The sequence below is a fragment of the Phyllobates terribilis genome, unplaced genomic scaffold (assembly GCF_046119375.1).
Source record: "Phyllobates terribilis strain yellow unplaced genomic scaffold, ASM4611937v1 Scaffold_3__8_contigs__length_932513732, whole genome shotgun sequence".
NCBI lineage: Eukaryota > Metazoa > Chordata > Amphibia > Anura > Dendrobatidae > Phyllobates > Phyllobates terribilis.
The window spans coordinates 352,495,567-352,510,543 of record NW_027362763.1 but is presented as its reverse complement, the minus strand read 5'-3'; the positions used below and the strand labels follow the sequence as shown (position 1 = coordinate 352,510,543).

The following is a 14,977-nucleotide window of genomic DNA, read 5'->3' as shown; positions in this document are numbered from 1 at the left end:
CTGCTCCAGTGTCAAGAATTTTTTTAATAACTGATGTTGTCTTCACTACTATTAGGTACACTCCTGAGGTCATCACCTAGAATATACGCAAGTTGACATATGAGTCTATTACATGGTTGTGGGTTTGAGTATAAAAATGTGGACCCTGGCTTGGGAGGAGTTAGAGAGAAAGACATCTCCACACTCATATAAGTATATGTGTATATTACTGTTCAAAGGTTAAAGTGAGTGTCTCTGCAGTAATGGCCTAAGGCATATATAGTGATATAATGTCAGTCTAGAACACAGAGCCATAAGGTAAAGCGATGATGGGAACCCATGCAGTCATCTACACTCTTTGGGTCCTGGGTTATTTTAGTGTCCAGTTCTGCAATGGAGCAGCGGTCGCTTCCATCGGTAAGATAATCTTTTTTTGTTGTTTCAGGGTGCAAACAGACTAAATTACTAGTTTTAACTACCCTTCATCCCTACTCTACTCTAAGTTGAACATATGTAACGTATTAAACATTTCAGATGTTGTTTCTTACCAAATATTGAAATAATTCCTTAAAGTACTGTATAAATAGCTATGACAAAACCACCAGTTCTCATGATAGAATACTCTCATCACTCTCATAAATTTTAATTACTTATTTTTGTTCTGACTATTTATCAATTAGAATTCAGAAATCATATCAAGTAGTAAAATAAATCAATAACATTATTAGTAAGAAGTTCTATTGTACTGTTCACATACATGCTGTTGGCCTATATACTCTACTAGTCTGGCCATACACATCAGATAGCTATCTCTTCTTACTACCTCATACATACGAGCACTCAGAATTGTCGCATGGCGTTCAGGTGTTTTCAGTGGGAAAAGGAAAAAGAGAAAAGAGCAAAACGGAGAGGTAACTGGCAGAAGCAGCTTATCTCCACTCAAACAAAAGGATTGGGCATTGAACTTTCAACTTTCTGTCCTCTGACATCTGTTGAGAGAGAGCGGGGAGCCTCCTTTGCATATCAGATGGTTGGCTGGTACCAATAAAATCAACAGGTTCAGGCATCTTTCATCTAATGTCTACAGGGTGCTTTAACTTATGTGTTCAGGCTAGTGCTATTATAAATGAAAAATTGCTTGCTAGCAAACCTCATGTTGATCTCTTGGCTTAAAAGTTTAACATCACTATATATGGGAACTGTGCCTTTAACCCCTTCACGACTATTGGAATTTTCCATTTTTGCGTTTTCATTTTTTGCTCCGCTTCTTCCCAGAGCCATAACTTTTTTATTTTTCTGTCAATATAGCCGTATGAGGGCTTATGTTTTGTGGGACGAGTTGTACCTTTCAACAGTACCATTGATATTACCATATAGTGTACTGGAAAACTGGAGAAAAATTCCAAGTGCGGTGAAATTGCAAAAAAAAGTGCAATTCCAAAATTTTTAATTTACCAAGTTCACTAAATGCTAAAACTGACCTGCCATTATGATTCCCCAGGTCATTACAAGTTCACAGATACCAAACATTTATAGTTTTTTTTTTTATTTAAGTGGTAAAAAAAAATCCAAAGTTTGTAAAAAAAAAAAATAAAAATGGTGCCATTTTTCAGGACCCGTAGCGTCACCATTTTTCGCGATCTAAAGCTTGGTGAGGGATTATTATTTGTGAGCCGAGCTGACGTTTTTATTGATACTATTTTAGGAAAGATACAATGTTTTAATCACCTGTTACTGCAATGTTGTGGTGACAAAAAAAACAAATTCTGGAGTTTTGATTTTTCTTTCTAGTTACGCACTTTACTGATTGAATTAATTGTCTTTAGATTTTGATAGATCGGGCGTTTATGAACATAGCAAATACCAAATATGTGTAATTTTTTTTATTGTTTTATTTTTAATGGGGCAAAAGGGGGTGATTTGAACTTTTATATTTTTTCATGTTTTTTAAAACATTTTTTTTCTACTTTGTACTTGCTTCAATAGTCTCCATAGGAGACTTGAAGCTGAGATCGTCGTATGATCGCTTGTGCTACACATGGCAGGGCTCCAGCCCTGCTATGTGTAGCAAATATCATCATCTCCTATAAGAGATCTGCAATGACAAGCACAGTGGTTTTCTGAAGACCCCCAGTTGTCATGCCAATCCATCATCACCCCGCGATCATTTAACATGGGAGCCGATGGGCGGAGTTTGTGATGCGCTTCCTGTTAGCGTGAGCTAATTGCCTCTGTCAGAGATTCACAGCAGCATTTAACATGTTAACAGCCACGGGTGGATCAGGATTGCATCTGCGGCTGTTAGGGGCACATGACCGCTGATCAAATCAGCTATCATGTGCTAGAAAATATGCGGGCTCAGCCCCAGAGCCCGTACCAAAATGCCATAGGTTGTGAAGGGGTTAAACAATATTGTAAACTTGGAGTTTTATAAACCATATTAGATTAGATTAATTACCACATACACAAGGCGGATGTTGATGGGGCCAAAATCAAACTTTTCTCAGAATCATAATCAAACATTACCCAAACCTGCGTCTCTAAAGACAATACCAATAAATTGTGCATTCTCTATAAGGTCCATTCTCTCTAGAATTTACCATTTTTAATAGTTTTTATTTTACATTTTTAAAATTAACAAAATAAAAAACATACATACTATAGATAGTCAGTACCTGAAAAGGCTTAAGACATAACACCAGAAATAAATGATCACACTGTCCAAACAGTGCAACAGTGCATAACATAACATTGTACAGCTATTATACAGTAATTCTTTATGTACTGTAGGTCTACCTAAAATTACACTCACATACTCACATAATTAATGCTTTTAGAATTAGATTCCTAAAACCAATAACGAACCAATGGCTGCATGAGCACTAAGCCACAGGTCTCAAATTTGGGGAATCTGTCAGGAGCTACCCTATATGAATAAGGTAGTTTATAGATTGGTAGAGCAACCTAATGATTAAGTTATCTTGGGAAGCTTCCAACTGAATGTACATTTCCTAGTGTAGAACAGTAAAAATGTATAAACGAAAACTCCACCCTATTCTGTATTCCACCCTCTTTATTGAGAACAGATACCCAGTGTCGTAGAGAAAAAAATATAAAATCCATACAGACATCTCTGGAGAGGGGTCATATCACCCTCACATTTAACATATGGGATTAATTATAACTGGGGAAGTGATAAAGAGCTGCCACTTTAACTTCCATTTAAGCAGGGCCTCCTGCAGTGAACAGGTAATTACAGCAGCGATCTTCTCTGAGAGTTAGTCACAAAGTCTAGGATTCATATACACAGGATTCTATTCAAAGGAATCAGCTTCCCATGTTCAAAGGATTGTCTCAGACTATCAGGGGTGTGTCAGAAGTGACATACAGTCGCCCTGCAGTGGGTCGCAGTAGATCTCTACATTTGGCATTGCAGACACCTTCTTAGAGGCTGTCTCTAGGATCCAGCGACTACCTTCCTCTGGCTAATTAACCCTGGCTAACCCTGCCTGGAAACTAATTTTCCCTTGCCTGGGTGTATAAATACTTGCTGTGTTCCAGAGGGAGGTGCCGGCGATATTCATTACTCCTTGTGAAGGCTTTAGCAAGAGCAGTACTTCTTCCTTTCTGGAGCTTGAGGACGTGTGCACATTTGTCTGGAGTCATCTAAAGCTAAGTAATTTCCCCCTGTTTGTCCTCCCTTGTTGTCTTTAGTGTTCAGTGGGGATCGACTAGTGTTCATCTCCTCCCTTTCCTAGCCTTAGCGATATGTCAGGGAAAGGCAGTTCAAGGCACGCGTGCGGCGATTGGTGAAGAGCCAATATAGGGTCATTAGGGGAGACAGGGTGACACTAGACCAGCCTAGGACGTCTCCACTTCCCCCTTTCCCTAGAGTCTGGGCTCCCTTTCCCTCTTCCCTTTGTGTTGCACTAATGACGAGCCCCCTGGGCCATGGGGTCCTTTGTAGCCGGGCCGGTCGTTTCTAGAGGAGATGTCACAGTGGCGGTGACCCGGTCCGTGACCCAGGGCGGTCAATAAAAGGGGATTTTATAGTTTTTATGTTTAATGTTCATGACGTCACCTGTGGTATGCGGCTAAAGGGAGCTGCCGCTGCGGAGCAGGTCCTCTGGAGCTGTTGGTAATGCAGCAGAGTAGGTTCAGCTCTCCACAGGTAGAGCTAAGATCCAGAGCATTGCTGTGGTGATTATAGATGAGGTAGATGTTGTGGTGCAGTGTGGTGCAGGGGATGATGGCACAGCAATAATTCACAGAGACAGTGGGGTTCAGTCCTCAGGGTTTACTCACGATCACGTTGCTCCTGGTCACAACTGCAGATTATAACCACTCATGGCGTCATGCGTTCACCACGGGAGGGGTTCAGCAATCCCTCAGGTAATACAAGAGCACTTAATGGGACCCCTTTCTGTGTGCCTTTCTCAGTCATCTTCCTGCGCTGGCTCTCACCCTCCTGCCCTACGCCTCACAGTGTCCCAAGCCGGTAACCTCAGATCTTGGCGGGCAACCTGGAGTTCCCTGGATCCTATGTGGCCACCTTTTTGGCAATTAATTGTGGCTGTGGCAACTATACCCTAGAAATGTAGAAGCCTCCGGTTTTTAGCTGAATATTGCAATTCCCACTAGTTAGGGGCCGGTCCCCTCTGCGGCTTGATCCCTCCACGTCCTGGTAGATTCGGGCGTATGGGTGGCCTCCAGCACTTTCCGTACCCCTAGGATCCCCTCTTTCCTTCTTGGAGCCTTCTTTCCTGCTCCTCTCCTCTCTTCAGTCAGTCTCACCTCCTGGGCCTCTCTAACTCAGGCCCGCTCCTCCTGAGCAGAGCTCCTACAGAGCTCCTGCTCCCACTACTTCTCCTCTCAGACTGTTCTGTCCTTTCAAGATGGTTCCCTTTTTTATACTACTCCTGAAGTGCTCCCCTAAACTACTTCCTCCACCCACACCCACTACATGGTTCCCCCTCTCTTGGTTCCCCCCATTCCAGCCAGGGACAGGGCTCAGCAGTGAGCATGGTGCGTCTTGCCCTGCCTGCTGGTCTGGAGTGGTGTAGTGTTGGATGCAGGTGTTTGGGACCCGGGCAGTACTCCATCCTTACCTGAGAGTGGGATACCACACCTCTGGGTGAGATGCAGTACCTCTGTGGCAACTGAACCCGCAGGGGCACCACATACCCCCCTGGTAAAACAGCACATCCGCGGGCTGGAACAAAGTAAAAACAAAGTATTTTAAAGACATGCAAATTTTTAGAATGCATTCACATAGAAGAATACCATACAACTTTTTCTTCCCTTTATGGGAGGCACATTTTCTTGAACGTTACAGGTTTCTTATTAGCTTACAAACATTATAAAACCTTCTTCCAATAAAACATTTTCCATATAAAGCATTTTTAATAGACTACAGTGAAATCTATTATCTATCTATTATCTATTATTATTATGGGTGTCCATTTCACTGAATAAGGTGCAATCTGATGAACATGAGGGACCCGTCTGAAAACCCTCAACGTAGGCCCTGGGCGTGGCTGCAGGGCATAGGTGATCCAGCTGTTGGACCATGTCTTCGGCCACGCCAAACAGGTTTTTGTTCAGTGGTCTTTTTTAATATAAATCCAATAAGAGGCACTTTAATAAGTGCAAACTATATACAGTTTAAACGTTTTTGGCTGCTCACAATCCTCAGCCTGTCAGTTCTTATACCCTCACCGGCAGGGGTGGATTAAGAGTAGCAAGGGCCCCGGGCAGTTTAGAAGGCGCGGGATGTCATCCAAGTGCAGTCCGATGAACACTCACAGAGACTATGGAGAAGATGGAGAAATTAAGTTCTCCATCTTCTCCATATCTGTGCTGCGAGAGAATCGGATCACACTCAGTTGAAGCTCTGACAGAGTTTGAGCCGAGTGTCATTAGCATAATTGGCCCTATTCTCTTGCATGAGAGAATATATGGCTTAGTGAGTGGACCCTAAAACTGAATAGTAGTGACGGACAGGCACCTCACAAGCGGGATCCATGTAGCTCTCAGATGTCATGTAGGTAGGGCTTCATTCCATGGGGTAGGGCTTAATTTCAAGGTATATAAAAAAATGGACTTCAAATAAAAATTAAATGAACACAAAAAGCACTAATTGAATTATTTTTTTCGTATTTATGTTTGCAGCCCCTTTAAAAACCCTTTGAGGACCAAGGCACATATATGTCCCATAGTTTTAAACTGGAAAAAAATTTGATTGAATAAAATTTAAGGTCCTCGAAGGTTTAAGAAGGTCATAAATTCATATGAATACTTGCTCATACAATTGCACATTTCAAAAGATGAAGAAGAACAGAATCAAAAATATGACATTAAGTGGAGCACTTACAGGTATTCAAGGTGAAAGAGACCAGCAAAGGCATTGTCTCGAATGACAGTAAATGAGTTAGAATTCAGCAAGCTGAAAATGAGGACAGCAGGTTAGAAGCGAACCAGACTTTATGGTGCTCAGAATTAGTCAAGCAGAATTTATTGACTGCTCTTGCAAAGCACTGAGACTCCCGCTGTGTATAGATGGCGCCGTGCGGCCTCCCGCTGTGTATAGATGGCACCGTATAGATGGCTACATGTGGCCTCCTGCTGAGTATACGTGTATAGATGGCTACGTGCGGCCTCCTGCTGAGTATACGTGTATAGATGGCTATGTGCGGCCTCCTGCTGAGTATACGTGTATAGATGGCTACGTGCGGCCTCCTGCTGAGTATAGATGCCGCACGGCGCTCCCCCCAGAGACAGCAGGAGGCCACACAGCGCCATCTATACTCAGCGGGAGGCCGCACGTAGCCATCTATACACAGCAGGAGGCCGCACGGCGACATCTATACTCAGCGGGGGGCCGCATGTAGCCATCTATACACAGCGGGGGGGCGCACGTAGCCATCTATACACAGCGGGGGGCCGCACATAGCCATCTATACACAGCGGGGGGCCGCACGTAGCCATCTATACACAGCGGGAGGCCGCACGGCGCCCCCCCTCAGAGACATCAGGAGGCCGCATGACGCCAACTATACTCAGCAGGGGGCCGCATGCAGTCATGCACACACACAAACATATACAGACACGCATAAACACATTTGAAACACAAAAATACATACAGACATCACACAATGACATCTGCCCACACACACACACACAAACAGACAGACATCACACACACACACACACCTGCCCACACACACACACCTGCCCACACACACACACCTGCCCACACACACACCTGCCCACACACACACACACACCTGCCCCCACACACACACACCTGCCCACACACACATGCCCACACACACATCTGTGTGTGTGTATGTATAGTGTGTGTGTGTATAATGTGTGTGTATGTATAGTGTGTGTGTATGTATAGTGTGTGTGTGTGTATAATTTGTGTGTGTGTATTTTTTTTTTAAGTTAAAAACAAGTAAAATGCATGTGGCATCAATATCAAGACTCCAGATATAAGGGCCTATTCACACTGAATTTTGCAATGCATTCATCTCCTCTTTCCAGGCTTCTATCTAAATCCCTGAAAAATGGCATTCAGATGTGCCTTGACATAGCCATTGATTTGAACAAAGGCAAACCGAGGCTAAAGTCTGAATCTTTAGGCTCCATTTGCTGTGCTTTCAGATGTCTCATTTCAGACAGCACAATCCTGAATTTCAGGGATTCAGTTGTAAGCCTTGTGTAAAGACTTGAATGCAGCGCTGAATGTAGTGTGAATAGGTCCTTACATCCTACACCACCTCAGGGGATTGTTGTTATGGAGTATTGCCCCTGGGTGGCCGCAGTTATGACCACCACCAGGGCTCGCGGTCACCCACCCTAGCTTTGGTATTCTGGGGAGCTGGTATAATGAATATCTGAGAAGAGCCCTAGAGAAGCAAGAACACTGGACAACCAAGAGGTAGTGGCCTCAAGTCAGGTGCAGTGTTCAACAGGGCAAGACTTTCTAACCTGCCCACACACACACACACACACACACACACACACACACACATACACACATCTGCCCACACACACACACACACCTGCCCCCCCACACACACACCTGCCCACACACACACAAACCAGCCCACACACACACACACCTGCCCACACACACACACACACACACCAGCCCACACACACACACACACCAGCCCCCACACACACACACCAGCCCCCCCCCACACACACACCTGCCCACACACACACACACACACACACCAGCCCACACACACACACACCTGCCCACACACACACACACCTGCCCACACACACACACCTGCCCACACACACACACACCTGCCCACACACACCTGCCCACACACACACACACCTGCCCCCCCCACACACACCTGCCCACACACACACACACCTGCCCACACACACCTGCCCCCACACACACACCTGCCCACACACACACACACACCTGCCCACACACACACACACACACACACCTGTCCACACAGACAGACACACACACACACCTGCCCACACAGACACCTGCCCACACAGACACACACACACACATACACACACACATACATACACACTCACCATCCCCCGGCTCCATTCCTCCTGCCTGCTCTCTCTCTTCTCCGTTGCAACAGTGCAGGCCGGGGCGCACTGCGTGATGTCAGAGCTAGGAGACACGGCCGCGCACAGGGCCGTGTCTCCTAGCAGTGACGCGGCCGGGCCAGCACAGGGAAGTTAACTGCTGCAGTGCTGGCCCGGCCGATGAAGAAGTAGCGGCGGCCGCTACTGGGGGAGCGGTCCGGGCCCCCCCCTCCCGCCACTGCTACCGGTATGTGCCGCGGCGGCCCGCACATATAATGAGGGCAATCCGGCATTAGACACCCCGCCCGGAGCCGCGGGCCCCCTACAGGCTCGGGGCCCCGGGCGGTCGCCCGGATTGCCCTCATTATAATCCGCCTATGCTCACCGGGTAACTAAATGAACACACGCCAAACTTTTGCAGTTCACTTTAAAACACAACATTCCTACTTTTTACCCTTCCAGGTAACTATATACAGTATAGTTCCACATAAATTACTTAGTAGTGGTGTTCCCTCCTGGGAGACACCTGTCTGCTGTAGGCTGGCCCAGCCGGGTCGTAAGCCTCTGACTGCAGGGGCATGCCCTTCTCCACCACCCTGTATACATTCAGGGCATACCAGCCCCACTCTCCTCTGTGGCGGGTATAGGTGACCCGGTCACCGGGGTACAGATCCCGCTCCGGATGTCCCTGTTGGAGATGGGACTCCACGTCCCGCCGGTTGACAAAAAGGTTGGTGCCAAGCTGTGACTCGCGGATGAACTCCCATCCTCCATCTAAGTCGAACTTGACCCCCACTCCTTCGGCACGTGGTTCGGGTGTGGCCGGCTTTGCCTTGCGGGCCCGGGCCTTCTCCTCCATGTTACCGGCCTCCATTCTCTCCCAGCGTTCCCGTCTGATGCGCTGCTCCTTCTCTAGCTGCAGGAGCTCCCGCCAGCAATGCTCTTCTCGGCGTGCAGCATCCTTACGGGTCTCCCGGGGAAAACCCATGAGGCCCCCCCCCCCGGGTTATCCCACAGGAATTGGTCTCCTTCCCCATGGGCGACTGAGGACACAGGAGCGGGCAGCAACAGAAGGCTCTGGTCTTCCACCTCCGCAGACCAGTCCCAGGCCGTGCGTCTGTACACCCATTCAGGTGTAGGGGCAGGTGGCCTTAGCAGGGGGCCTAGGAGTGGGTCTGCATCACCAGCGCCTGGGGTATATGGTTCCGGTCCCAGGAGCAGATCTGGGGCATGAGTGCCCGGGGACGGAGATTCCTGCAGGGGGACCAGGGATGGAGCAGCGCCAGCCGCGTCCGGGACAGGGACTTCACTCCTACCTGCTCCCATGACTGCTTCAGCTCGGCCTGACACCTCCCGGTCCTTATGCAGCTCCGCTGGGGCCGGGGCACTACTGGTCACTTGCAGCGCCGACTGCTGTCGTGTCATCATCTTCTCCACAAGTTCCGCTCTCCAGGCAGCAATTGCAGCTTGCTGGGCCTCCTCCATACTTCTGCCCAGTTCCTGCACCTCATTTTGGAGGAGTCCAGTATCCTCCAGGGACAGTTTCATCAGGATCCCCTCCAGGGTGAGCGGTGATGTGCTCCCTTGCAGGTCACAAGACGGAGCTTCAGGCTGACATCTCTCCATCTTGCCTGACAGGTGCGGTCTGTCTAGACTGCTGGAGACTCCCCCCTGTCTCCCAGGTTTCTTCTCTCCTCTCCCCTTTCTGGGGCGGTCCCATGACTGCTTGCTGTTGGCCACACCCGGAGGTGGCTTCCCCAGACTGATGGACAGATCCAGGTATATGGCCAGAGGCGCATGGGGCGGGTTGCGCTTTTGATGCCATTCTGGGACTCGGCCCACGTTGGGAGGTTCCTTGTTGTCCTTGATAATGCACATAATGGCCCCCGTTCTTCTGGGGCGGGCGCCACATTTAGTATAGAACACAGTCTCTAGGCGCACAATACCTGGTGATAACGGGTGGGTTCATATCCTGTTTGTGACGCCAAGTATGACGCGCCCCCTGGGCCGTGGAGTACTCGGTAGCCGGGCCAGTCGATGCTGGGGGATGTCACAGTGGCCGTGACCCGGTCCGTGACCCAGGGCGGTCAATAAAAAGGGGTTGTTGAGAAAAGGGGAATTAAAGTTTTATATAAATGTTCGTGACGCCACCTGTGGTATGCGGCTATATGGAACCGCCGCGCAGATCCTCTGGAGCTGATGATGACGCAGCAGAGGTGGTTCAGCTCTCCACAGGCAGAGCTTAGCTCCAGGGCAGGAAATGGTAACATTATAGATGTTGCTGAACAGTGTAGGGCAGGGTATGGCGCAGTTAATAATCAGTCCACAGCTTAATGGCTGTTTCCTCTTATCTTTACTTGCGGTGGTTAGGCAGACCGGGGCACGGGTACTAGCTGATAGTAGAGGTCCAGGCGGCCTGGAAGCAAATGGGAATCCACCTCACCAGGTGAAGTTGGAGGCCTTCTTTTTGTGCTAATCTCTTTGGCCCTGCTGATTATAGCTGTGCTGTGGCCCTCGTCCCTGAGTAAAACGTCTTTGTGCTCACCCATATGGCAGGCAGCTCGGGCCTTCCTGGAGCGTCGCTCCCACGTGACGGTGCTGGGCCCTATGTGCTGCTGAGCCTCCAGGAGTCTGATGGAGCCAGGAGACCTGCAGTCTCCTGCCCTCCGGTTTCTGCTGCTGGGCCTTCAGTGCCCCACAATCTCGGACCCCGGTGTCCGGTTCTTCTATGCTCCTCTCTGGGGTGAGCTGCCGTGCAGCTCCACTCCCCAGGTCTTTCCTCTTCGCTGTCCTGTCTTCAACTCCTCTCACTAACTAACCCCACCTCCAGATCCCAGTTGCTAAGGGGAGGAACTCCCCTTGCTGGTCTGGAGCCAGGAAAGTGTTGCATGCTAGTATACCTGACTAGGGGACCCCTGCTTGCTTCCAGGCATGGCATCACCTCTTGTGAGAGAGGCAATGCCACTGAGGCAACCGGACTCCTGGGGTGCCACTCTAAGTCTTACCCACACCTTGCCTGACATTATCGCCGTCCAAGCACATTTTGAAAAGGTAAAAAAAAAACGTTTTTTTTCTGTGTGTTTTTGGGCGTGGACCTTTTTTTTTTCCCTTTCTCCCTTGGTATGGGTTCAGTTGCAGAGCTCGAAGAGCAGCTGCACAGGCTGTCTCTGGAGGTGAATGACCTCCGCTATGAGGTTCAGCAGCAGCATCAGTGGCTACAGGTTGTTAATGTGGGGGTCTCTGCAGGTAGGCCTGTCCAGCCTGAACCCAAGGTTTCCCTCCTGGACAGGTTTTCAGGAGATAGAGACAAGGGGAGGCCTGCAAACTGTATTTTAAACTTCGTCCTTACTCTTCCAGAAATGAGGAGCAACGGGTTGGAATTGTGATCTCTCTACTGCAGGGAGATCCTCAGTCATGGGCGTTTTCTTTACTGCAGGACTTGGTTTGTCTCCAGTCTGTGGAGGGATTTTTCGGGGCACTGATCCTCATCTACAATGACCCTGACCGAGTCTAGGCTATGTCGCCTTCAGCAGGGGAATCAGTCAGTGGAGACATACAGTTCGGAATTCCGTAGATGGGCAACGGATTTCAAATGGAATGACTCAGCTCTTAGAAGTCAATTTTGTGAGGGGCTTACTGAAAGGTTGAAAGATGCCTTGGCAGCATATGAAACCCCTCAGTCCTTGGAGGCTGCCATGTCGCTGGCCATACGTCTTGATAGACGCTTACAGGATATATGGGTGAGCCCACCTTCTCTGGGGCCTTCTTGTCGGGGTTGTGTACCTCTGCTGGGGGAGCAGTTTGACCGTGAACCAGTACTGGGGGAGGTGTAGGATCCCATGCAGTCAGGGGGTGTCTCTGCAACATACATTTCCCAGGAGATTAGCAAGAAAAAAAATTTTTTTTTGTGGGAAAAAGGGACATTTTGTTGGGACCTGGCCTTTAATTCCTAAACAAAAGGAGACTAGATTAACTCTTGGTAGTCTGGAGTTGGATAAACAAGGGGTGCATTTGTTGACAACCTGCAGTTCCCACTTTGTCCTGACAGCAGAGGTAGTGCTAGAGAGCAAAACCGAGAACATTTCTGTGTTTGTTGACAGTGGAGCCGGATTCAGCATGTTGATGCTGAGTTTGTGAAAACTCATGGTCTTGCTTGCTGTACTTTAGATAAACCTATTTCCATTTTCGCCATCGACTCGGCACCACTGCATTTACTCAGATTGTACATAATGTAAAACTAAGGGTGGGGTCAGTTCATTGTGAAATAATGCCTTGCTATGTTCTGGACAATCTTCCCACGCTGATTGTTTTGGGCATTCCTTGGCTTGTTAAACATAATCCGTTGGTGGAATGGCAAGCAGGGTTGATTATTGAATGGGGAGATTACTGCCATGAGAACTGTTTAGATATTTCCCTTGCTACTGTGTCTACGGAAATATTACCTGCTTTTCTGTCTGGTTTTGAGGACATTTTTTCTGAGAGGTGGTGTCAGGATTTGCCTCCCCATCATGCTTATGACTGTCCTATTAACCTGACTCCCAGAGTTAAACTACCCAAGTCCAGACTGTATAATCTTTCTGGCCCTGAAAGACAAGCCATAAAGGATTTCATTGCAGAAAGTCTGGATAAGGGACATATAAGACCCTCATCTTTGCCCGTGGCAGTAGGCTTGTTCTTTGTGAAGAAAAAAGATGGCTGTCTACGTCCCTGTTTAGATTTCCAGGAATTAAATCAAATTACCATCCGTGATCCATACCCTCTTCCTCTGATTCCTGATTTGTTCAGCCAGGTTGTAGGAGCTAAGGTATTCTTCAAGTTGGATTTAAGGGGAGCCTACAATCTGGTTAGAATCTGAGAAGGGGATGAATGGAAAACAGCGTTCAATACCCCAGAAGGACATTTTGAGAGTCTGGTTATGCCTTTTGGTTTGACCAATGCACCTGCGGTATTCCAGCATTTCATAAATGATATTTTCCATAATTTCGTGGGGAGGTTTGTGGTGGTCTATCTGAACGATATTTTCCTTTACTCATCTGATTTTGAGACACATCAGGGGCATGTTAAGCAGGTGCTCCAAATATTAAGGGATAACAAACTTTATGTCAAACTGGAAAAATGTGTTTTTGCAGTTCAGGAGGTGCAGATTTTGGGGTACTTGTTGTCATCTTTGGGTTTTTGGATGGATCCGGAGAAGATCCGTGCAGTCCTTGATTGGGAACTTCCCGAGAACCTGAAGGCTCTACAACGATTTCTGGGCTTTACTCATTTTTACCGGAAATTCATCCAAAATTACTTTGTAATTGTGAGACCCATTACTGACATGACTAAGAAGGGGTCTGATTTTTCCAAATGGTCGGATGCCTTCCTCCAGGCTTTTTCTTCCTTAAAGAATCATTTTGCCACTGCACCTATACTCAGTCAACCCTTTATTGTGGAGATTGATGCGTCGGATGTCGGGGTTGGAGCTGTGTTGTGTCAGGGTCTGCCCCCTGGTAAATGGCGTCCATGCGCCTTCTTTTCTAATAAATTGTTTTCGGCTGAGAGAAATTATGACGTGGGTAATAGGGAACTTTTGGCGATCAAATTGGCGTTCGAAGAATGGCAACATTGGTTGGAGGGGGCTGTCAATCCTATTACTGTTATTACTCACCATAAGAACCTGTCATATCTCCAGTCAGCTAAACGTCTGAACCCTATGTAAGCCAGATGGTCCCTGTTTTTTACTAGATTCAATTTTGTTGTCAATTTTCGTCCAGGGGTCAAAAATGTCAAGGGTGATGCTTTGTCCCGGAGCCTCCCTGGGGGTGGTAACTATGAGAACCCTGCCCCGATATTACAGAAAGGGGTAGTCATTTCAATACTGTACCCTGAACTGGAGGGTGAGGTGTTGGAGGCTCAGGGGGACACCCCGGCCTCTTGCCCTTTAGGAAGATTATTTGTACCATCTGATCTGTGCCGCAAAGTAATTAAGGAACATCATAACTCTGTGCTTACTGGGCATCCAGGTGGTAAAGCAACCGCAGACCTCCTCTCTCGTCATTTTTGGTGGCCGCATTGCCTGCACTTCCAAATGCCAAGACACTTGCTCGGGTGTTTATAAATGAGATTGTGAAGCTTCACGGGTTTCCCTCTGATGTGGTGTCAAATTGGGGGACCCAGTTTGTTTCCAAGTTCTGGAAGGCATTCTGTTCTCGACTAGGGGCCCAGCTGTCCTTTTCCACTGCCTTCCACCCTCAGTCAAATGGACAGACCGGGCATGACAATCAGAATTTGGAGACCTATCTCAGGTGTTTCGTCTCCAAAAATCAGGAGGATTGGGCATCCTACTTACCGCTGGCAGAATTTGCCATTAATAATCATCGTCAAGAATCCACTGACAGGTCACCGTTCTTCGGTGCATATGGTTATCACCCACAGT

At 47.8% G+C, this 14,977-nt stretch overlaps 1 protein-coding gene across 1 annotated transcript in view; it reads left to right on the top strand.

Annotated features, from left to right (window-relative positions):
* The first annotated feature begins 220 nt into the window (after positions 1-220).
* Positions 221-14,977, top strand: part of LOC141258116 (alkaline phosphatase-like) — a 99,955-nt gene continuing 85,198 nt past the window's right edge. The window contains exon 1 of the mRNA XM_073673122.1: positions 221-396. Within this exon, the coding sequence (XP_073529223.1) occupies positions 306-396 (91 nt within the window). The 5' untranslated portion in view covers positions 221-305. The remainder of the gene's footprint in view (positions 397-14,977) is intronic.